Raw genomic sequence first — 24,064 nt, 5'->3', positions numbered from 1 at the left:
AGTCTACCTTTAAAAGAGGTGAGAGAACAGCTCTGCATCCACTACCTCATGCTCTAACCCAGGTACTGGGTACTGGCATAGGTATACTTTACACATCATATTAATTAAACTAAATAAAACACTTACTGTATCTGCGTAAGCTGTGCTGGTCATTAAGACATCACAAAAAATACAATTATCTTACCAAGGCAGAATCGCCATAGTATTACAACCACCACATTCATATCTAGGTCACCCGAAACCTGAATGCTATGCTGGAGAGAACCAATAAAGCATGGAGAACATTATACAGCTTCCCCCTCTCCAGTCTTCTTGTCCTTAATAGGTTTAGCAGTCAGAGAGCCAAGGCATGGTTCTGCAGGGCTAACTCTACTGCAGCGAAGCAGAGACAGGTAGGGCAGGATCTCTGAGCACCACAACACAGCTTCATTACTCTGAGTGAGTTGACAGAGCTCTTGGCATGTTGAAGCCCCTCTGCTGACCTGGGACACGAAACCAAGGAAAATGCTCAGAAGCAGAGTAAAGCAGACATGTTCACATTTCCATTGCAATTGCTACGGTGTGCCCTAATGAACACAACCCTGGACTGGTTCAAAGAAGGTGTGGACAATCTTAAAGCCCATGGCATAGTTCACCTGGTGGATATGGGATTATATGGTTTCAGCTCTGATAACCAACCCTCCACTGCTGGAGTGGGCCATATTCTGAAACTACATGGGAATAACCTTGGAATAGCACTTGGAACATTGGAGCATGTGCGTATGAATGGGCATTGCTTTTAGAAAAATAAAAAAAGGTCTGTCATTGAGCTGCATTCAAAAAGCAGCTCACTTCGATCACACCTTTAATCACAATCACACCTTGTATCTACAATGGGGCAAAAAAGTATTTAGACAGCCACCAATTGTGCAAGTTCTCCCACTTAAAAAGATGAGAGAGGCCTGTAATTTTCATCATATGTACACTTCAACTATGACAGACGAAATGAGAAAAAAAATCCAGAAAGTCACATTGTAGGATTTTTAATGAATTTATTTGAAAATTATGGTGGAAAATAAGTATTTGGTCAATAACAAAAGTTTATCTCAATACTTTGTTATATACCCTTTGTTGGCAATGACAGAGGCCACTATTGTTTTCACTATATATTTTACCTCTTGGGGATGTCATTCGAAAACATAATGTTAACTTTCACTGCTATGCGGATGACACACAGCTGTAGATTTCAATGAAACATGGTGAAGCCCCAAAATTGCCCTTGCAAGAAGCATGTGTTTCAGACATAAGGAAGTGGATGGCTGCAAACAGAGATGCTTGTTCTAGGTCCCAAGAAACAAAGAGATCTTCTGTTGAATCTGACAATTAATCTTAATGGTTGTACAGTCGTCTCAAATAAAACTGTGAAGGACCTCGGCGTTACTTTGGACCCTGATCTCTCTTTTGAAGAACATATCAAGACCATTTCAAGGACAGCTTTTTTCCATCTACGTAACATTGCAAAAATCAGAAACTTTCTGTCCAAAAATGATGCAGAAAAATTAATCCATGCTTTTGTCACTTCTAGGTTAGACTACTGCAATGCTCTACTTTCCGGCTACCCGGATAAAGCACTAAATAAACTTAAGTTAGTGCTAAATACGGCTGCTAGAATCCTGACTAGAACTAAAAAAAATGGATCATATTACTCCAGTGCTAGCCTCCCAACACTGGCTTCCTGTCAAAGCAAGGGCTGATTTCAAGGTTTTACTGCTAACCTACAAAGCATTACATGGGCTTGCTCCTACCTATCTCTCTGATTTGGTCCTGCCGTACATACCTACACGTACGCTATGGTCACAAGACGCAGGCCTCCTAATTGTCCCTAGAATTTCTAAGCAAACAGCTGGAGGGAGGGCTTTCTCCTATAGAGCTCCATTTTTATGGAACGGTCTGCCTACCCATGTCAGAGATGCAAACTCGGTCTCAACCTTTAAGTCTTTACTGAAGACTCATCTCTTCAGTGGGTCATATGATTGAGTGTAGTTTGGCCCAGGAGTGGGAAGGTAAACGGAAAGGCTCTGGAGTAACGAACCACCCTTGCTGTCTCTGCCTGGCCGGTTCCCCTCTTTCCACTGGGATTCTCTGCCTCTAACCCTATTACAGGGGCTGAGTCACTGGCTTACTGGGGCTATCTCATGCCGTCCCTGGAAGTGGTGCGTCACCTGAATGGGTTGATTCACTGATGTGGTCATCCTGTCTGGGTTGGTGCCCCCCCTTGGGTTGTGCCATGGCGGAGATCTTTGTGGGCTATACTCAGCCTTGTCTCAGGATGGTAAGTTGGTGGTTGAAGATATCCCTCTAGAGGTGTGGGGGCTGTGCTTTGGCAAAATGGGTGGGGTTATATCCTTCCTGTTTGGCCCTGTCTGGGGGTGTCCTCGGATGGGGCCACAGTGTCTCCTGACCCCTCCTGTCTCAGCCTCCAGTATTTATGCTGCAGTAGTTTATGTGTTGGGAGGCTAGGGTCAGTTTGTTATATCTGGAGTACTTCTCCTGTCCTATTTGGTGTCCTGTGTGAATTTAAGTGTGCTTTCTCTAATTCTCTCTTTCTCTCTTTCTTTCTCTCTCTCGGAGGACCTGAGCCCTAGGACCATGCCCCAGGACTACCTGACATGATGACTCCTTGCTGTCCCCAGTCCACCTGGCCGTGCTGCTGCTCCAGTTTCAACTGTTCTGCCTTATTATTATTCGACCATGCTGGTCATTTATGAACATTTGAACATCTTGGCCATGTTCTGTTATAATCTCCACCCAGCACAGACAGAAGAGGACTGGCCACCCCACATAGCCTGGTTCCTCTCTAGGTTTCTTCCTAGGTTTTGGCCTTTCTAGGGAGTTTTTCCTAGCCACCGTGCTTCTACACCTGCATTGCTTGCTGTTTGGGGTTTTAGGCTGGGTTTCTGTACAGCACTTTGAGATATCAGCTGATGTACGAAGGGCTATATAAATAAATTTGATTTGATTTGAGGTCAAACGTTTTCTGTAAGTCTTCACAAGGTTTTCACACACTGTTGCTGGTATTTTGGCCCATTCCTCCATGCAGATCTCCTCTAGAGCAGTGATGTTTTGGGGCTGTTGCTGGGCAACACGGACTTTCAACTCCCTCCAAAGATTTTCTATGGGGTTGAGATCTGGAGACTGGCTAGGCCACTCCGGGACCTTGAAATGCTTCTTACGAAGCCACTCCTTCGTTGCCTGGGCGGTGTGTTTGGGATCATTGTCATGCTGAAAGACCCAGCCACGTTTCATCTTCAATGCCCTTGCTGATGGAAGGAGGTTTTCACTCAAAATCTCACGATACATGGCCCCATTCATTCTTTCCTTTACACGGATCAGTCGTCCTGGTCCCTTTGCAGAAAAAAAAACCCAAAGCATGCTGTTTCCACCCCCATGCTTCACAGTAGGTATGGTGTTCTTTGGATGCAACTCAGCATTCGTTGTCCTCCCAAACACGACGAGTTGAGTTTCTACCAAAAAGTTATATTTTGGTTTCATCTGACCATATGACATTCTCCCAATCTTCTTATGGATCATCTAAATGCTCTCTAGCAAACTTCAGACGGGCCTGGACATGTACTGGCTTAAGCAGGGGGACACGTCTGGCACTGCAGAATTTGAGTCCCTGGCAGCGTAGTCTGTTACTGATGGTAGGCTTTGTTACTTTGGTCCCAGCTCTCTGCAGGTCATTCACTAGGTCCCACCGTGTGGTTCTGGGTTTTTACTCACCGTTCTTGTGATCATTTTGACCCCATGGGGTGAGATCTTGCGTGGAGCCCCAGATCGAGGGAGATTATCAGTGGTCTTGTATGTCTTCCATTTCCTAATAATGGCTCCCACAGTTGATTTCTTAAAACCAAGCTGCTTACCTATTGCAGATTCAGTCTTCCCAGCCTGGTGCAGGTCTACAATTTTGTTTCTGGTGTCCTTTGACAGCTCTTTGGTCTTGGCCATAGTAGAGTTTGGAGTGTGACTGTTTGAGGTTGTGGACTGGTGTCTTTTTATACTGATAACAAGTTCAAACAGGTGCCATTAATACAGGTAACGAGTGGAGGACAGAGGAGCCTCTTAAAGAAGAAGTTACAGGTCTGTGAGAGCCAGAAATCTTGCTTGTTTGTAGGTGACCAAATACTTATTTTACACCATAATTTGCAAATAAATTCATTAAAAATCCTACAATGTGATTTTCTGGATTTTTCTTCTCATTTTGTCTGTCATAGTTGAAGTGTACCTATGATGAAAATTACAGGCCTCTCTCATCTTTTTAAGTGGGAGAACTTGCACAATTGGTGGCTGACTAAATACTTTTTTGCCCCACTGTATATGTATTTTTTTTATTCTAAAATGACATTAAACCTGGACCTAAACCTTACAACTTCTAAACCTAACCCTTGACCTTTTTATGCATTTGACTCAATACAGAGGAACAGTGTCCCTCTCAGTGAGAGCTGGCTGAAAATGGCTGCTGCCCTGCTTTAAACCTTCTGGCTGGAGAGAAGGATAAATCTACTCTGAAAGGTGGAGGAAGGAAAGATGTTAAGGGAGAGAGGAGGAATAAGAGGTCAAAGCTTCTGTGTTCTCAGAGAGAACCGAATCACAGGATGCTAAAAACCTTGACGGAAATGAGTCTAGGCTTATCTTTGTCCCCGTTCCCTGTCACCTGACTAGCGTGTGTGTCCCTCTGTTGTTCACCCTTCCCTGAAAACCCAAGCAGCTCTTTCCAAACAAACGAGTGGGGCAGCCATCAGAAACAAACACTGATGCGTCCCTGTGAAATGTCACAGCCAGAGGAAGAGCAACAAAGAGAACCCCTGGCAAGACTTTCCTCCTGCTGCGTGTGTGGAGAAGGCATGTGTGTGTGCTTGTAACAGTGTCACAGTGTTTGTATGTGTGTGTATGTGTGTGTGCCTGAGTGCATGCGTGCATGTTTGCGTGCGTGTGTGCATGCATATGCATGGAAAGGGGGTGTAACTAATTGTTCTCTGTTATCTCTTTTGGCGGGAGTCTTCCTTAGAACATCAACTAACAAACGTTGTCCTCTTGCTGTTGGCCGGATGACAGAGTGTTAGGGGTCAGAGGGTCAGAGGGAAAGGAGAGCAGATCAAGAGATGTTCATGGGAATTTTAAAGACAGGAAGAATAATTCTGGATCAGGTTACTTCTCATATTTACAGTCCACAGTCCACTAGTATGCTTTCATATTTAATTATTTGATTGCTTGCTGATGAGCTTGAATAAACAGGACGGACAACTTAAGCTTTACAGAATCCTAGTCATTTGCCCATATTCACAAAGTGTCTCAGAGTTGGAGTTCTGATCTAGGATCAGGTTCCCACCTGTCCATATAATCTTATTCATTAGGATCTAAAAGTTCAAAGATCCTAGATCAGATCCTACTCTATGAAATGACTTTATGTCAATATAGGCCCTGGTGTCCAGACAGGCAGTGTCTGTTCCATCTGTGAGAAGCTCAAACTGCACATACCCTCATTAGAATCCAGCTTGCAGACTGGAGGACAGCGGATCGAGGCAGGGTTGAGTTTAAAATAATATATATTTTACCTTTTATTTAACTAGGAAAGTCAGTTAAGAACAAATTCTTATTTACAATGACGGCCTAACCAGCGAGTTAGCCCCCCAGCGCCCGGGGCAGCAGCCTTCAAAGGACCCATTTTCTCCCATAGTGCACTTCTGCCACCTCTAATTACCCAGCAACCCCCATTGAGCGGCCACTGCTGATCGCAGCCACAGAAAACCTTCATTTATGTTGTTCAAAGTGAAAGCACAAGGTCTGCACTGTGTCCATTAGGACTTTACCATTTTTTTTCTCCTTTAAGGGTACAGGTCAGTCTCTAGGGCTGGACTCACTAATCTACACACAGCCTCACAGCTCGGCTGTAAAAAGGATACACCGCAAAGGGGTGGCTAGTGGTTACAGGGTGGACACTGAAGTTTAAAAAACGTTGACCTTTGCAATGTTGATGTGTTTAGTCGAAAAGGATTCTGTGTTTTTCTCTGGCCTCTCATTCACTCTTTCTCACTCTCTCTCTCTCTCTCTCATTCTCTCCCTCTCCGTCTCTCACACTCTCTCTCACTCATATTTTTACCATTCTCTCACTCTGCCTCCCTCACAAAACCCCCCAAAACCATGGCAAAATGTCCACAACATGTTCTCTTTCTCTGACTCCATGATGACTCACTCACCATACTGGCAGCGTGTTCCTTGGAAGCCTACAGGACAATGACAGATCTGGTCACCTCTCTCAGCACACCTGCCCCCATTGAAGCAGGTAGTAGCAGCACACACCCCTGTATAACACAATGCACATCGGTCACTCCAGTAACACCTGCAAATGCTCATACACATCATGGCACGACAACACATCAACAATGAATTTAATATGTACGATAGAGCTAAATTTGTCCATAGATACATGTGTTAATACAAAAATAATATTCAGTGTTTGACTTTGAACTCACGGTGCAAACAGCCCCTCTCCTTGCCCCTCTGTGTCCACCCAGGGCAGCACCTGGTCACCCTGTGCACATCCATTCTGTACACCTGCCTGTAGGCTGTGTAGTAGCCTGTTCTGCAGAAAGGAAATGACATACAGGTGTAGGATCTTAATTTGATCAACCTGTTGCAGGAGAACTTTCCTTCAATGCAGGAAATGTTAACCTTGTCGTGTATTTGAGGTTTTAAAAGGCTTCTGAAGTTTGTCATTTCCACTTTGACATTTCAGACTTGATTTTCCCTCAAGCCCTAAAAAAATGTGCATTCATTATAATCCACACAACAATGCACATTTCCTGTTGCTGCAGGATTATTTCCCTGCTGTAGCAAACTGGCTCAAATGAAGATCCTACATCTGTATGAGCCCAGTTATGATAGGAGAGACTGAGTACAACTATCCAACAGCAACAACAACAACAGGGTATTGGAGAAGATGTGCCACTAACCTCCTTTCGTAGCCAACACACCAGCGGTGGCCGGTGCAGCCTTGCTTCCAGACCTTGACCATCCGAGTGAAGGCCTGGACACAAGGCTGGCGTGCACCCAGCATGGACAACTCCTGCTCCACACACACATTAGGCCTGCAGTGACACAGAGAGGATGGTTCAGTCTGTAACACTTTACATGAAGTAGCTTGTATACCTGTGTAGTAACACTATAATTACTCTGGATACTAGGGCTACATTGTTATATACCATGTTGTTATCATCAATTGAATCATTGATTTACAATGGCATAAAAATGGAGATGAGCGGTTTAGATATCCTTCTAGCTATTAGCGATGGGTACACAGGACAGGAGAAGGTCAGGGTTGAGGTCAATGAGAGAGAGTTTTTACTCTCCTCCCTCTGACAACAGAGTTGCTGACCCTTATCATGAACCACCCAGCAGCTCCAGACCCTCCAGCGTCTTGACAGGTGCCCAGCGTGTTCACCCCAGATGAGGTGTGTGTGTGTGTGTGTGTGTGTGTGTGTGTGTGTGTGTGTGTGTGTGTGTGTGTGTGTGTGTGTGTGTGTGTGTGTGTGTCTCCCAGGGAGCACGCCGACACAGGGGAAACACTGAAACAATCCAAGAGGAAGCAGGTGCACACATTCCAACAGACACAGTGACATACATTACCTAGATGTGCTATCGTATGTCTATTCACAGCACCAGATAGACCTGGGAATTTAGCAATTGGATTGAATTCAGCAATAATTGGCCATTGTTAGGAGTATCTCATTCTAGATGGCTTGTGAGTTACTTGCTGTGGGTTAAATCATGTAAAGTAAAACCATTCTATCTGCATCTGTGGTCTAGGTTTTGGTCTGTTCTCCTTTAGAATTCCCTAGACTCGTGTTCTCAAGTACTCTACACTGGACTTGGACAGTGTTCCAGATACCCAATAAACAACCAATAAAACTCCCCAGGCAATACCAGTTTATTATCTCGTCAGAGAAAATATGTCAGAATGTGTGAGCTTGTTTGTGTGCGTGCCGTGACTTTGTGCATGTCTTCCTGTCCGCCAATGAAAATGCCAAGGTATTCAGCAGCTGAATATCTACATACCATCCATCATAAATATATCAAGATGTTGTCAGAACATTTGTGTCCAAATGTGTATTTCTGCATCTGCACAAACCATCTGGGTTCAATAGACAGCAGGCTAGGTGAAATAGCTAAGGGAGGTTTTAGGCTCTTATAGTCATGAAAATATCCTTCTGAATGCGTGTCCTGCACACACGCTCATTCTTTTCGCGAAGTCTCTCGAGAAATGCACATTCCTTTACATCCTCAGCATAATAATGATCATGCTTGCCGGGTAAAGTAATATGGTTTATTTTACGTGGGGTCCACAAAGTGCGACGCCTAGAGGACAAATGCATCCAGATGACTGTTGTGCAGTCAAACAAGACAGTAGAAAACAGTGACAACAAAGCCTAATAACCATGATAAGAGGCTGTGGTTGATCCCTTTAACCAAAAGCATGTTGAAACATGCTGCAATGACACATTTCCATTGAAGAGCCGCGAAATCCAAATGGACTATTTATTCCTTTGGTTATTTACAGACTCAAATGTTCATGTGTCTCAGAGACAGACACGTGAAGGATGTAGTGTGCTCATGTATTAGATGATTCAGCATACAATATTCGAGCAACTCTAAATTCACTCACATGCCAGGTTGTAACTCCAGAGATGATGCGATGCGCGCGGTGTCCAGTGCTATCATGCACCACATTAAAACGTTCAAGAACATTATTCATTCACACAAATTAACTACAAATTAAAGAGTGATGTGGTGAAGGTAAATATCTCCTATAGTCCCGTCAAATAATGATGTGCATCGAAACAGGACTACGATGCTTCCAAATTGTCCCGTGTCTAGAGAGTTTGAGAGAGTTTGAGAGGGTCTTCTTGTCCTTTGCTTGCATCCATCCCCCTTCGTCGTACGAGCTCCATTCACAAGAGTTCCGGAGTACCACCCACGAGCACTAGAGGGTCCCTATCATCGCCAATGAGATCGATCTTTACTCAGCTCTCCGCTACTAAGAGCTTTTCAACTGTGTATTTTGATCTATGAAAAGTGCAGACTATTGAACTTTAACTTCATACACTAAATATATTCGGATTGGTTTGATTATTGATCCATTTACGACCTTTATTTACGAGATTAAAAATATTTACCAACCCTAAGACTTTTTGACACCTTCCCGCTTTATTAGTTTTTTCTCTGGAGCCTGTAGGCCTATTTGATAGTGTTTTGTTAGAGTTCATTGATTTTTCAATTAGAAAGCGTTGATCTGAAAACAGCGACCTCCACCGTTGTTATCGTTGAATCGTGCATTTATAAATTGCAGTGTGTTATTGGAGACTACCCTACAGCGCAACTTTGCGGTTCTCTCAGATGAATTAACATATGTTTTTTTAAATGTAGGCTCACAGTGCTGAGTGCAAAGTGGTTCATTTAATGGCTTTATGTGTGTGTTTTTCTCTCCATCCTACTCTTCCTCTTCTCAAACTTCTCCCTCTCTCTCCACTTTTTTTCTCTTTCCATCTTCTCCTTCCATCACTTCAACTCCACCTGCCACTTTCTGCGTCTCCCCCTTTGCCTTCTCTTTGACATCTACTTTTATTTTGTCAATCTCATTCACTTAATTGTTTAATAATCTCTCCTGTTATTGTAATATTCTACCTTCTCTTATTCACATCCACTTTCAACCTTTCCATTATCTTATTATTTCTCTCCAACTTATCTTTCTTCTTTTCCAACTCCCAACTTTCCAACTTTCTCAAATATGTCTAGCTTCTTGCTCTTTTTCTCCAGTTTCTCTTTCTGCTTTTCCAGCCCCTTGTCTTTCATCACTACCTACTCCCTCTTCTTCACCACCTAACTCTGCATTGCCACCATCTCCTCCCTCTCTACCCCTCCTTCTTCTTCTTCTTCATTTCCTCCTTTTCACTCTCCACTCCTTGCCTTCTCTAACACATTCTCTTTTATTTCCACCTTCTCTCCCTACTTATGGATCTTCTCCAGCAGTTTGTACAGCGTTTTCACAGTGTCTTCTATAATCTCTGCATCCATACTCTCTTTAACTCTCTCTCTATTACATTTACATTTAAGCCATTTAGCAGACGCTCTTATCTCTATCTCCCTCTCAATCTCTGCACATGTTCCAACCCTCAAATAATTGTGATAAAACTGCTGAATGAGTAGGCTAAATCATTTGTATCCGTTAATAATACATCAGGCAACATTTTAGGGAAATCTATTCATTCTTATGATCAAACAATAAAAACGTTTGCTTAAATATGTTTTGACCCATAGTTAATAAGTACCCACCATGTGAGTGCAGAAATCCAGTGGTGTAAAGTACTTACGTAAAAATACATTAAAGTATTATTTAAGTAGTTTTTATGGTATCTACCTTTCTATTTATATTTTTGCCTAGTTACTTTTACTTCACTACATTCCTAAAAAAAAATGTTTTAACTTTTTACTCCATACATTCTCCCTGGCACATTTTGGATGCTAAGCAGGACTAGAAAATAGTAAAATGTACGCACAACAGAACATCCATTGTCATCCCTACTGCCTCTGATTTGGCAGACTCACTAAACACATAATTGTAAATTATGTGAGTGTTAGAGTGTGGCCCTGGCTATATTTACATTTAAAAACACAAGAAAATGGTGCCGTCTGGATTGATTAATATAAGGAATTTGAAATTATTTATACTTTTACTTTTGATACTCGAGAAATTACATTTGCTTTTGATACATAAATAAAAACCAAATACTTTTAGACTCTTACCCAAGTAGTATTTTACTGGATCACTTTTACTTTTACTTGAGTCATTTTCTATTAAGGTATCTTTACTTTTACTCAAATATGACAATTTGGTACTTTTTCCACCCCTGTAGAAATCATTATCACAAATATAATAACAGGTATTTTACAGTATGGAAAGCAACAATTTTCATGTGACTTGAACAACTTCCTGTTTGGGTCCACCATCCATGACATTCATTCAGGGCGGTAGTGTACGTTGTTGTCCCTTTCAGCCTCCTGGAATCAACATCTAAAGATGCTACATCCTCTGTAATGCACCCTTGAATCTTCAGCTGGACCATATCCGTTTTTGCACGTATATTTAATACCTGGGAGAAGAACAAACCAAAGGGTAAGGCCAGCTAGCTACTACTATAAGCCAGCTTGCTTGTCAGCTAGAAATGGTGTTTCGAAAAGCTAGCATGCTAGTGACGTGTTAGCTAACTGTCATACAGACATTTCAAAGTATCTGGTCAGGCCGCAGTCAGTAGTTAGCTTGCTACTCGCTGAATAATGTTTGGAATTGCATTTATGGGGCTTTATTTCGGTAAACATTACAAACAGTAAGCGCACCAACAGAACTAGCTAGCTAACTTAGATAGCTTGCTAGCCAGCTCGAGACATAGCGAGCTATTATTTTTGTTGATATTCCAGCCATCCAAGGTCTACTTTGGTTTCATTGGTGAAAATACTAAACTTACAGTAGTAAGTGGTCCTCATCTGGAGAGTGGAAATGCATTCAGGCCGTTGATTCGGATCCTCCTTTTATTCTTATCACACGATGGCGTCACGAGAATTCGTTCTATTTTAATTCATAAAGAAGACCCATCACCATCAAGGTTTCCTGGGGTATAGTTAAATATAAGCCTATATGTGGCTACATGGATACCCATTTATTTTAGGGCCTCTTCTCTTAACAGATAAAGTAAAACTTGCTTGCCATTGTATTATTGTTGTCAAAGGGAATCCCAAACTATATTGTGTAACCAGTTAGTTGGGTCAGCTGATATTGAAAGTGAAAATATTTTTTCTTTGTATATTTTCCAGCCAAATGAACGGAGCAGCATTCCCCTCTCCTACTGCAGAGATGGCGGAGATTAACCGCATCCACTACGAGCTGGAGTACACAGAGGGCATCAGCCAACGCATGAGGATTCCAGAGATGCTCAAAATGGGCCCCTACGGTCATGACAACCCTGAGGCAGGCTCACGTGACCTGCACAACGTCATGATGCAGGTCCCAGAGAGGATTGTAATGTCCGGTAGCTATTACGTTGGTCCTCCATAGGGTCTTTGTAGTGTTGATACTCCTGGGCCATGTTCATTAGGCTCAAAACGGGATCAATTGATTTCAAATGGATGGGGTTCTCACTGACTCTAGTTTCGTTTTCCATTGTAAACGATTTTAGTCTTACTGAGCATAACCCTGTATTGGCCCTTATGTGACACCCTGCCTGACTGCTTTTCTCAGGAGATAGTGAGGACTCCCAGTTCCCGAGACCCAGAGACCTGGACCTGATCCAGTCCACCCCGCTAGAGAGCCTGTCCCTGAAGACCCCTCCTCGGGTCCTCACCCTCAATGAGCAGCCACTGGACTTCATGGAAATGGAGCGCAGTGCAGCCCCAGCCCAGCCCAGTGAGGAGGTAAGGTAGTGGGGGAGGGAGAGTCTATAAATGGACAGAGATTGTACTGATGGGGTGATGCAATGGACCAGGCATGTGTGAACAAGCGGTATCAAACCTTGGTCATCCAAGCAGCTCAAGACTGTGCTAGCCCTCTGAGCTAAAGCCTAGACATTAGTTCTGTGAGCTTACACAAATGTTCAGATCTCTGGCAAAGCCATTTGTCTTGTGAGCATAGTTCATAGAACCACTTCCTCTACACTGACAATGGGGTGTTTATTTGAAAGTGACGGCAAAGTCAGTATTTTACGGGAAGAGGATATCAGTATTTATGTGTTCTCCACTCCTAATAGGTGCGTTCGCAAGGGCGGTTGCGGCGGGAACGTTCAGCCAGCGAGAACACCACTGTCCGTCGCAATAGCCAGATTGCCAGAAACGATTCAACGTAAGTAGCCTATCCACTGTGGTCCACACCCCAGTAGTGCCATCCACAATCCACCACCACACCCCTCCTCTTCCGCAAGCCTGTTCTTCTTCCTTCCATCTGTCCAGTGGTTTTCCCTGTCTGCTGGCCTGTTTGTCTATCTCTCACTCTGTTCATTTGTTGTGATAATGATTTGGCTGTAGTTGGGTGTCTGTTTCTAGCCGGTGGTGTTGCCCACTCTGTAGCCTGTTTGGTTGGTAGTTGTATCTGGGTCTGCACCCTGTGCTGTTGGAGTTCTGTGTCAGTGTGAGATTAGTGCAGGTCACTCCTGTCCTGAGTATGGTACTAAAACTTACTCTTAAATCTCTTCACTATTAACCTATGAATCTCCCTGTACCAGGGAGAGGCACCTTACAGTAAACATGGCATAGAACCATTTCATTTTTTAAAAGCTTATTTCACTATACAAAGACCTTGGGGGTCCTATTTTGTTCAGAGCATCTTTGTGGGAGATGACTCATTGGGACCTTAATTAGGACCTTTCCATGCTTTTGTGTCCGTATCTCCCTTCTGGTAGAGGGTTAGGTATAGTTCAGTGGTGCACTAGTATGATATGTTTGACATCACCCCATCAGTACCATCTCTGTCACTCTTTGGTGGCTGTTATCTCTGCACAGTGAGTAAAGTGCGGATGGTCTTTCTCCCCTCCCTCTCTCTCTGCTCTGTTTTCTCTGGCTTGGCCACTCATGTTGGTGGGGGCAGTGTGACCACGTCCCTCCCAGCCCCTCTCCGTGCCTGCCCCCCTCTCTCCATGGCCGAGGACGAACAGAACCTGTACAGCGGTAGCGGCGTTCTCTCTTTCATCCAGTCCACCACGCGCCGGGCCTACCAGCAGGTCTTGGAGGTTCTGGACGAGAACCACCGCAGGTGACCTCATGACCCCTCCTCTTAAGGTCATCTCTAGGCTGACCTCTCCCACTCTGCTCACCGTGCAGAGATTAACCCTCAATTCAATACAATACAATTGTTTTAATCTTCTCTGAGGCAATGAAGTCCCTGCTGTTGTCTCTTTCGCATGGACATGGTCATCAAATCAGTTCTCGGCTGTTGGACAATTGAACAAAAACTATAATCGTATAATTTGGACATTTGCTCAATGAACAAAATGATTTGTCTTGACCGTATTTGAATCATTTCTTTTGGGGCAATGGGTAGGGAACACCTTGTAACACTAATAATATGTCATGATGTATATTTATTTATCATTGCAAATCAAGATTGACTTTGTCTGATGTGCTGTTATTGAGCTGTGGCCTCACTCAGTGCTTGACTGAATTGGTTGAGAGGAGAGTAGTGTGTGGAGCGAAGTCATATTTTCATTGAAAACAGTAGAGTTTTAAGTTAGTGCTGTTCTTGCTCGATCCATGTACTGTAAGGCCATTATCAAGCAATGTCAACAGCCAACCTATATAGTGATGTGTATTGTCTACTCTCTGAGGAGAAGTGTATTGGAGATGAATATATTGGTAGTCTGTTTTACACTGAATGATCAAAGTCATGAGACATTGGAACTACGAATTTCAAGAGTGAGTGTGAGAGACTTTGGGATTGCATGTGTGAGACACTGTTTGGTATGCTGCTCTATCTCTATTGCTTCCTCTCTCCCTTCCCTGTTTCTGCCTTCTTCAGCAAGCCATCGCTGCGAGGGGGGTCTGCCTTGACCTCTAACCCTCTGCATGAATCCAGGTAACTCCACCTGGCACGTAGACTTCACCCCTCTCTTTCTCCCTCTCTGTTCTTTTCCCTCCTCTCTCTTTCCTTTCATCATATAGGCCATAGTTATTGTCAGAAGAGGATGAGTGTTGCTGGCAATAATAGTTGAGAAGATATGGGAAATGAATAATGCATGTCTATTGAACTGTTGTCAATGTATTGTAAATTTATTTATAATAGAAATACATTGACAATAATTGTTTGACAATCTGTCTTTTACATCATCATTGATCAACGATCGGAAAGATCATCATGCCTGATCTATGATAGAAATGGTTAACCAGGATGTGTTTGTTCTATTTCTCTTCACCCAAGGCTTGCCCTGGCCACTCTAGACACTACTCTGGATGTCTCCATGGCTCCTGATGACATGGCTGTCGTAGATGCAGCAACACTTCGACGGCAGGTCTGCTCCTAATACATTTAGACTGTACTGTACTTCTATGGAAGGTATATCATTAAGCCCACATGTTTTGTTTTGGCTATATTGGTTGGTGGTGTTGATGTGATTTTCATTGGTGTGCCTATAGATCATCAAGCTGAACCGGAGGCTCCAGCTCATAGAAGAGGAGAACAAGGAGAGGGCCAAGCGTGAGATGATCATGTACTCCGTCACCGTAGCCTTCTGGCTTATCAACAGCTGGGTTTGGTTCCGCCGCTAGAACCCTTTCCTCGGATCCACTGTCAGAGAGTGAAGAACAAAGCCTCTCCTCTTCTATGTGTCAAATGTTAGCAAAATCTACTCTCTGCACTTAGTCCCATCGCTGGATGGCCTTGTTATTGGGCAATGGGATGTTTGTTTTCATTTAATTTTATTGTAACCATGTACTTGTACATTTTTTTTTTATAATGCTATATAATTGTTTTGTTTTTTTGGCTTAAGAAGCAACGCTTGACTCGGCTGTAAATATTTCTTAATGTTACTCAGTTGTAATCATTGCCCCCGAGGCATTTCCAACAGATAAGAGGTCTAAAGAAAAGGAAAAAATAAGCCACAGTAGAGACAAATCAAAATGGGCTACATATGTTAAATATTTATTTGGGACTGGAGTGATGTGAAAAGATGTAAAAATGTTGTCAAGTACTACTGTTAAATTGTAAGATAATACATCATGTTAAATTTTCTCATGGGTTTAATTGATGTATAATACTGAAAGGAAATAGTCACACTATTGCTATTACACCATTTTGATTCATTATGTATGGCCCATATCCACCAAGCCATAGGCATGATATGCTATATCTCATATTTTATCTTCAGTTCCTACCTTTTTTTTTTTTTTTACCAAGAACTCGCTGGCTGGAGCACAATGTTTCCAAATTGGTTGTAGTTTTCAGTCATAATGTGCCAGCATATTATGCTGAGATTCATACAATTTTATTTTAATAAATGACAAAATAGTAAATTCTGATGTTTGAGTTTAAATGTATTAATTAGCAGTGTTGGAAGCTACTATGAAAATATAGTTTACGGAGCTACCAATTACTTCACACTGGAAGAAGTTAAGATACGCTAAAGCTACCCTTAAGAAAAATATTAACTAAAGTTACTTAGAAAAAGTAGTTCACAACCTCCAAACTACTTCATGAACAATTATCACATCTAAATGTCATAGACTACAAATTGCAAGAACATATCACTCTTGGGTCAGATGTTATTAAAGAATGTGTAATTTAGCCTTTTGAACACAATGTGATTTAGCCTATTAAACACCAAGCTACTGCTAAATATAATTAAATTACTAGTTGAACTAAAGGTAGGTCACTACTCCGTAACACTTCATTAGTATGTTATGTATATTGTTATTACAATGTAAATTGAAACCACGTCTATGGTTGGAAGTTGGAACCCTCTTCTGATCATTTTCTAAACTGGAACAAACTTAGCGCGTTAGGGTTGCTGTCCGGAACGTATTTATTGTTACACGCCGTCAGAAACTGTCATGGCATCCGGATACATTGTAAGTCGTGGTGTGCTAACGTTTGGAATTCACTATCATGTTTGTAGAAATGTACTCCTTACACAGACCCGAGAGAAGAAGCGATGGATAAAAGCATACACTCTTGATGGAAAGAAAGTTGAAGATAGAAGGGCTTCCACCACCTAAGCCACGGTAATGATAGCTAAGATACCTTGGTATCAAGTCAAGGCCATTTGTGTTGGTGCTCATAGTTAACGTTAGCTGAAATTAATATATTATAGCCAATATAGAAGACTACTGTATCTTAGGTACATACTGATTTCATGCACCGTGGTCATGGTTATGAATTTCTCTATGCTCTGTCTCCTAGTGCTCAAAAACCTAACTGGGACTACCATGCAGAAGTCCAGGCATTCAGCAGCCGCCTTAAAGAAAACTTCTCCCCAGAGCTCCTGAAGACAGCCTTCGTGAACCCCTGTTACATTCAGTCAGAGAAAGAGAGGAGGCAGAAACTCGGCGTGGACTCTGAAACGGCCGCTCTGGTCCTGGGGGACAACATTCAGCTGAACACACAGGGCTTGGAGTTCACCAAAAGCTTCCTGTCTGACTGGTGCAGGGCCAGCTTCCCTAGCCTGCCCAGCAAAGGAGTGGTTGCCATTGTCAGCCACCTGACCAGTCATCCAGTAGTTTGCCATGTGACGCGGAACCTCGCCATCGAGGACCTAACTATGTGCGCTCAATTCCCTGTCTCTGAAGTATTGCACAGTACGTTCCTCGCTGTGATCGGAGCACTCCAGGAGAGCAGTGGAGCTGAGAGAGCAGGCCTTTTCCTTCGGGTAAGAGGAAGATCCGCACAACTTTCAACACACACCCAACTAACGGTTAAGATTAAACATTTCAAATGAACATTAGATTGCTTGTGTATCTAAAGATGATCACACCTCCCATGCCCTCTTCTCTCCCACCAGGATTTCCTGGTCACCCAGTTGGTAGGTAAAGACCTATTTGAAATGTGGTTGGTGGTGAACCCCATGGGGCTGCTGGTGGAGGAGCTGTCCAAGAGGAACGTGGAGCTCCCAGAGCCTCGTCTCACCAGGTCGGCCGGTGCCGGCACCGTGCTCCCACTCTACTTTGTAGGGCTGTACAGGTACGCCTCACTGGCCACTCCCATCCGTATGCCTCCTGATAAAGCCAGGATGGTTTCCTGATCACGAGACCTGAGCAGGAATACGCTGTGACCCAGGACCTAAAGTATTTTTTCCCTGGTCGGGACAGATGATCAGGAAAAACTCTTGCCGTTACTTATGGAGTGTGAGAGGTGTGTGGTCGTGTTCTGCCGGTAGTTTGTTGTTTATTGATTATGCTACTGAGTGAGTGTGTGTTTGTGTCCTCAGTGATAAGAAGCTTTTTGCAGAGGCTCCAGGGGAGACAGTTCTGGCTGCAGAGGAGGAGGCGGCACGCGTGGCTCTGAGGAAAATCTATGGCTGCACTGAGAACCGGAGACCCTCTAACTTCTCTGCAGCAGAGGAGCAGCTCAGACTCCTACCCTCAATCCATCAGCAGCAGCTAAAGGACATGTCACCCCAAGCACTATAATGTCTTCCATAAGTTGATGACAGCTCATGACATGCCAGAGGGTCAAAGTCAAGCGGTTCCCTTATCCTATCAGGACCAACCTCTCACAGACTCATAAACCCAGACCTAGGGATACCCTCCAAACTATGTGGTCTGCTCAGCCCTTTAAATTAGAGGACTGTCCTTTGGCAAAATAATGTTTTTTTTGTGTAATACATTATTGATGTAAAAGCAAAATGTATGTGTATCCCTGAGCTTGTCTCTTGAAAGAATGTTTATTATACCATCTTTGGTTTAACCTGTCTGCTTATTATTGGGTGTTATTCATTAATGTATGACTGTCCCACAACAGTTGACATTAGTCTGCTCTAAAAAAACATGGGTTAGTAATGTGCAAAATATCTGGATTGATATCACAAGAGTAGGATCCACGACACTATACATTGGAAGGTCATTTTTGGGCTAGTCGGGATCACCTGCTGTGATTGGTTGCCAGGATAATGTCCCTGACATCCATAGTGGGAGATGTGGCTCCCTCTTTTATCCTCTGCTAATGCCACTGCAACCAATCGGCAGAACTTGGAGTGAGAACTCGACTTAAGTGTCTGGCCTGGTTTATTAAAGCTGTATTTTACTATGAAAAGTCTGACACCAGTATAGACACCCGTTTTGGCACTTTGCAAATGCACTTTTATTGTGCATTTATTTGCACAGGTTGGGAACCAACTGGATAATTGCTCTTTGACCTCAACTGGGTAATCTGTCTATTACTTCAAATTACTTTTACAGAAAGTATTTGGATTCTGCAATTCATTATTACAAATTGAATATTTGATCTGTAGTGTTTGCAAGCAGAATATAGCATGGCTGAACAGTGATGTTACATGTGGGTGTGTAATATACACTTGTTTCACTCTCCATCTGGTCCACTTTATGCCAACTGTGCTATCACCCCCCCCCCCCCCCCTGGTCTGTTCTTTTTTAAAGCAGTCATTTAGCCTTTAGGTGGAGAATGAAAGGCTCTATCTGCAGGCAAGGAGTGTATGCCAGCCCTAATAGGCTTACATCCCAATATATTAATCACTAGGATCACAGAGCAGGGTAGAAGGGGATACATCCTCATTCATGTTCATCTGTATTTTGTCTTAAAATGATCATCTGCACTTATTTATCTGCACTGATACATTTCTATTGAGAGACTGTTTCTTGGCCCAGATTCAAAAAGCATCTCAAGTAGGAATGTTGATCTAGGCTAAGTTTTGACTTTTGAATCATATTGACAAGAGGGGCAACCTCATCCTAGATCAGCACACCTATTCTGAGATGCTTTATGAATATATGCCCTGTACTCTTGACCTATTTTAAGCCAGTGTCCTCCAAGGTAAGCTGTCAAAGCAGATCTTCTCTCCGATGTAGGCTACTCAGTGGGACCTAGTCACCCTTGGAGTTCAAATCAAATTTGATTTGTCACATGCGGTGAATACGACAGTGAAATTATTACTTACAAGCCCTTAAGCAACAACGCAGTTTTAAGAAAAAATATGTGTAGTTACTAAAATAAACTGAAGTAAAAAATAAATACATTTGAAAAATAACTAATAATTAAGGAGCAACAATAAAATAATAGTAGTGAGGCTACATACAGTGGGTACAGGTACAAAGTCAATGTGTGGGTGAACAGATTAATCAAGGTAATTGAGGTAATATGTACATGTAGGTAGAGGTAAAGTGACTGCATGGATAATAAAACAGAGCAGCAGCAGCTTAAAAATGGGGGTGGTGTGGGAGGGGGGGCAATGAAAATAGTCTGGGTAGCCATTTGATTAGCTGTTCAGGAGTCTTGTGGCTTGGGGGTAGAAGCTGTAAAGAAGTTATTGGGACCTAGACTTGGTGCTCCAGTACCGATTGCCGTGTGGTAGCAGAGAGAGCAATCTATGACTAGGGTGGCTGAAGTCTTTTGACAATTTTTAGAGCCTTCCTCTAACTGGTATAGAGGTCCTGGATGGCAGGAAGCTTGGCCACAGTGATGTATGTTCCAATAAACAGCACTTGTTTTTATACAGTAGGAGCCATGGATGTGAAGCACAGTCACTCACGTGGGCACAGCAGCCTTTTCTTTTACTTTCAATGCAGTAGTCCATCACACTATATGTAACTCAACATTGTGTGCTGTTTTTTTCTGAATGATAAGAAAAGCAATAAGAATAGCACATTCTCAAATAGTGTTCCACCACTAATAAATAAGCAATTTATGATTATTGAAATGTATAACACATAATCGCCTACGGTGACATACAAACTTCTACACATCTCTGACATCTTCAATAATATTATCTTCTAACTAACTATTCTAATTCTTGATCCAATGTAATGATACCCTAATAATAGATGTACATCTTAAGATGTATGAGATGAGGGGTGTTTCCTCTTTGTATGATGAAAAGGAATGTGCCTGGAATTAGGACACATGATGCAATGATAAGTGTCAAGCTGCTGGGTGGCGCTGGTTTGCCCATGGAAACCAAGCGCGGATAGTGCGTGACTCCTCGTTCAGCCGAAAGCACAAGTAGCCGCTCTACTCCGTTCCTTTCAGACAGAGTCGGTACCCGTTTAGCTGCAAAAGCTTTTTATTTTTCTTCCCCTATTTGTCCCAGTCATGGCGGCGAGTGCGAAAAGAAAGCAGGAGGAGAAACACCTGAAGATGCTGAGAGAAATGACGAGTTTGCCTCCCAACAGAAAGTGCTTTGACTGCGATCAGCGCGGCCCAACCTATGCCAACATGACGGTGGGGTCTTTCGTCTGCACCTCCTGCTCTGGCATACTGTAGGTACACATGTGATTGAATGAGTGACATTTTCATTCCGCGTTGACAGGCCGCAAACATGTCTGCTAACTAGCTACTTACTAACGTTAGCTAGCTAACCGTTAGCTAGGCTAGCTATCCACCCCCTCCCCGTCTCTTTTCATGTAGAACCGCAATTGTCTTGTGAGTTGGGTGTCTGCTGTGCTAGCTATAGGTAACTAAATAGAGGCAGATTTTCGCGATATATCTAGTACAATAATATGATAGTTTACTAACTAACCAGATACAGATATCATCTATTTGGCTAGTAAGCTCGCTGGTGGCTAACTAGCTAGCCACATAACGGCAATTTACCGGTAGCTAGCTAACGTTAGCTGGCTCCAATCAGTTAACCAGTTTACAGGAGTAGTAACTAACTGGTAATCCGCTAGATGTGAAAGTGTCTAGGCAAGAAGTCTGACTATGATATGTGTGTTTTTCTATAGTTAAGAAACGTGTCACCTGCTGCTGCAGTCTTTTCACACTGTAACCTGGACTCAGGGGTAGACGTAACATAGGATGTGTTCGTAAATAAATTTGTGGTGCCCAGAGTGCACTCTGGGTGTTCGTAAATTCAGAACATTCAGAGCGGTCACTGGGCGCTCTGGCGGAGGAGTAGGGTTGAACGGAGCGTTCTGACCTCACAACAGTAGTCAAGCACCCACGCTAATTGACTAACTTACTAGCTACTTCCAGACACAAATGAGAGAATATCCCATTCTGACCATTTTATTCACCCTAGCAGAGCTGTTTTCATGTTATCCACAGCGTTGGTGACTGTATCTGTGCCATTGGCAACAATTGAATTATTCCTTTTGCCGACACCGGCCATATTCAATGGGTGTTGAGCATTGTAAATTCATCACTTATTCTGCGCTCTGGCACACTCAGAGGGCCCTGAAATCGGCGTAGATAGCCAGAATGAATTTACGAACACGCCCATAGTAAACACAAATCCGGGACACTCAAAATAGGTAGGGCTCTATGACTTTTTTATTTTTTATTAATTAAATGATTGAATTAATTAAATGATAAATTAAGTTAGAATCCTTCATTTATGAGATTTGAGCACTCAACCTTTGGGTTGCTAGACGTTCACTAGTATTATTCAAATCACATTTTATTGGTCACATATACACATGGTTAGCAGATGTTATTGTAAGTGTAGCGAAATGCTTATGCTTCTAGATCCGACAGTGCAGCAGTGTCTAACAGGTAACATCTAACAATTCCACAACAAAACCTAATATCTAACAAATTCCACAACAAAACCTAATACACACAATCTAGTAAAGGAATGGGATAAGAATATATAAATATATGGATGAGCAGTGACAGAGCGGCTAAGATGCAATTTATAGTATAGAATAGATACGGCATACAGTATAAACATGAGATAAGTCATGCGAGATATGTAAACATTCTTAAAGTGGCATTATTAAAGTGACTTAGTGTTCCATTTATTTAAGTGGCCAATGATATCAAGTCTGTAGGTAGGCAGCCGCCTTTCTGTGCTAGTGGTGGCTGTTTAACAATCTGATGGCCTTGAGATAGAAGCTGTTTTTCAATCTCTCTGTCCTAGCTTTGATGCACCTGTACTGACCTCGCCTTCTGGATGGAAGTGGGGTGAACAGGCAGTGGCTCTGGTGGTTATTGTCCTTGATCTTTTTTGCCTTCCTATGACATCTGGTGTTGTAGATGTCCTGGAGGGCAGGTAGTTTGCCCCCGGTGATGCGCTGTGCAGACCTCACCACACTCTGGAGAGCCCTGCAGTTGTGGGCGGTGCAGTTGCCATACCAGGCGGTGATACAGCCCGACAGGATGCTCTCGATTGTGCACCTGTAAAAGTTAGTGAGCGTTTTCTGTGACAAGCCACATATATATTTTTCAGCCTCCTGAGGTTAGGGTTACACTGTCTGTGTGCGTGGACCATTTCAATGTGTCAGGGATATGTACACAGAGGAACGTAACTTTCCACCTTCTCCACTGCTGTCCCGTCGATGTAGAATCGGGCATCATATGAAGTCTAATGTAGCATCATTTGATGCAAAGTGCATCATATGGCTGTATTTTGAAAGTTATATTTCTTGAAAACTTGTTTGTTGACATGCAAAACATTTTTGGACTATATCAACAATGGACTAATGAAACAAATACCAAAATATATATTTTTTGGGGTGGAGTTTTCCTTAACTAACCTTCTGTTTTATGTAACTATAACAAACATAACATGTACTAATTTGACTGTCACAGATTTTGGTTTACTATGGTATGTCTTGTCTATGAGACCAGCCTGCACACCAGCAAGCTAACTTTGCTCCTCATGTGGCTAGCTAGCATTTTTTTTTAGTCTACCACCTAACTCAGCTAGTTATCGAACCAGGCAAAGTTGACCACATTAAAACAAGTGTCATCTACCTAGCTAACTATACAGGTAGGGATTTGACTATTGATCATTCCCATTGAAACCTATTTTCTGGCTCACTATTTAGCTAACAGTATTAATGTGATCCAAGGTTGATGCTATACCTCTGGCTTGTACTATTGTGTAACCAAGCATCTGTATAGTTTGGGATTTGAGGATTAGTGGGACTGAAGCTGTGTTTTTCTCCTCCCTTCTACCACCGGAATAATGCAATGTCAAATATTGTTGAGGAAATGTGTATATAAGATATATATAAGATATATATATATATATATATATATCTTATATACACATTTCCTCAACAATATTTGACATTGCATTATTCCGGTGGTAGAAGGGAGGAGAAAAACACAGCTTCAGTCCCAGTATATATATAATATTTATGTGTGTTTAAATTTTTTTTTATATAACACCATACAGGCAGAGAAAAAAAACTAGAATTTTTGATGTGCTACAGCTATTTCATGTCAACCTGACCTTGTTTGTTCAGAATCTGACAATGCCTGGTGGTTGCATGCATGGTAAAGAACAACCTGTTACATATCTTAAACAGAGGACATCACTGGTGTACTGTTCACCATTTCCTGGTTTGCAGCTAGGTTGAAGATCATCCGGTGTCTTCA

General features: G+C 42.6%; 4 protein-coding genes across 10 annotated transcripts in view; 3 read left to right on the top strand and 1 right to left on the bottom strand.

Annotated features, from left to right (window-relative positions):
- The window catches only part of LOC135552777 (multiple epidermal growth factor-like domains protein 6), a 101,483-nt gene extending 91,240 nt beyond the window's left edge, over nucleotides 1-10,243 (bottom strand). Inside the window, exons 1-4 of the mRNA XM_064984605.1 lie at nucleotides 8,702-10,243; nucleotides 6,993-7,127; nucleotides 6,513-6,622; nucleotides 6,237-6,341 (exon numbers count right to left, since the gene is read on the bottom strand). Of these exons, the coding sequence (XP_064840677.1) occupies nucleotides 6,237-6,341; nucleotides 6,513-6,622; nucleotides 6,993-7,127; nucleotides 8,702-8,784 (433 nt within the window). The 5' untranslated portion in view covers nucleotides 8,785-10,243. The remainder of the gene's footprint in view (nucleotides 1-6,236; nucleotides 6,342-6,512; nucleotides 6,623-6,992; nucleotides 7,128-8,701) is intronic.
- Nucleotides 10,244-11,024: 781 nt separating this feature from the next.
- On the top strand, nucleotides 11,025-16,083 carry LOC135552775 (mitochondrial fission factor homolog B-like). 4 transcript variants are annotated; one of them, XM_064984601.1, is made up of 8 exons: nucleotides 11,025-11,209; nucleotides 11,905-12,119; nucleotides 12,329-12,501; nucleotides 12,834-12,925; nucleotides 13,667-13,831; nucleotides 14,594-14,650; nucleotides 14,993-15,083; nucleotides 15,208-16,083. In XM_064984601.1, the coding sequence occupies exons 2-8, from the start codon at nucleotides 11,909-11,911 to the stop codon at nucleotides 15,337-15,339; spliced, it is 921 nt and encodes a 306-aa protein (XP_064840673.1). In that variant the 5' UTR covers nucleotides 11,025-11,209; nucleotides 11,905-11,908; the 3' UTR covers nucleotides 15,340-16,083. The 4 variants fall into 4 exon arrangements, with proteins under 4 accessions (XP_064840673.1, XP_064840675.1, XP_064840674.1 ...); XM_064984603.1 differs by lacking the exon at nucleotides 13,667-13,831; XM_064984602.1 differs by lacking the exon at nucleotides 14,594-14,650.
- A 532-nt stretch (nucleotides 16,084-16,615) lies between these two features.
- Nucleotides 16,616-18,472, top strand: LOC135551513 (large ribosomal subunit protein mL44-like). Its single transcript, XM_064982721.1, has 4 exons — nucleotides 16,616-16,791; nucleotides 16,970-17,435; nucleotides 17,568-17,746; nucleotides 17,994-18,472. The coding sequence occupies exons 1-4, from the start codon at nucleotides 16,745-16,747 to the stop codon at nucleotides 18,193-18,195; spliced, it is 894 nt and encodes a 297-aa protein (XP_064838793.1). The 5' UTR covers nucleotides 16,616-16,744; the 3' UTR covers nucleotides 18,196-18,472.
- Nucleotides 18,473-20,659: 2,187 nt separating this feature from the next.
- Nucleotides 20,660-24,064, top strand: part of LOC135552774 (arf-GAP domain and FG repeat-containing protein 1-like) — a 41,667-nt gene continuing 38,262 nt past the window's right edge. For all 4 annotated transcript variants that reach the window (XM_064984600.1, XM_064984599.1, XM_064984598.1 and 1 more), the window contains exon 1: nucleotides 20,660-20,997. In XM_064984600.1, the coding sequence (XP_064840672.1) occupies nucleotides 20,831-20,997 (167 nt within the window). In that variant the 5' untranslated portion in view covers nucleotides 20,660-20,830. The remainder of the gene's footprint in view (nucleotides 20,998-24,064) is intronic.

The sequence above is a fragment of the Oncorhynchus masou genome, chromosome 13 (genome assembly GCF_036934945.1).
Source record: "Oncorhynchus masou masou isolate Uvic2021 chromosome 13, UVic_Omas_1.1, whole genome shotgun sequence".
In the NCBI taxonomy this organism is placed as follows: domain Eukaryota; kingdom Metazoa; phylum Chordata; class Actinopteri; order Salmoniformes; family Salmonidae; genus Oncorhynchus; species Oncorhynchus masou.
This window is presented reverse-complemented; position numbering and strand designations above follow the sequence as displayed.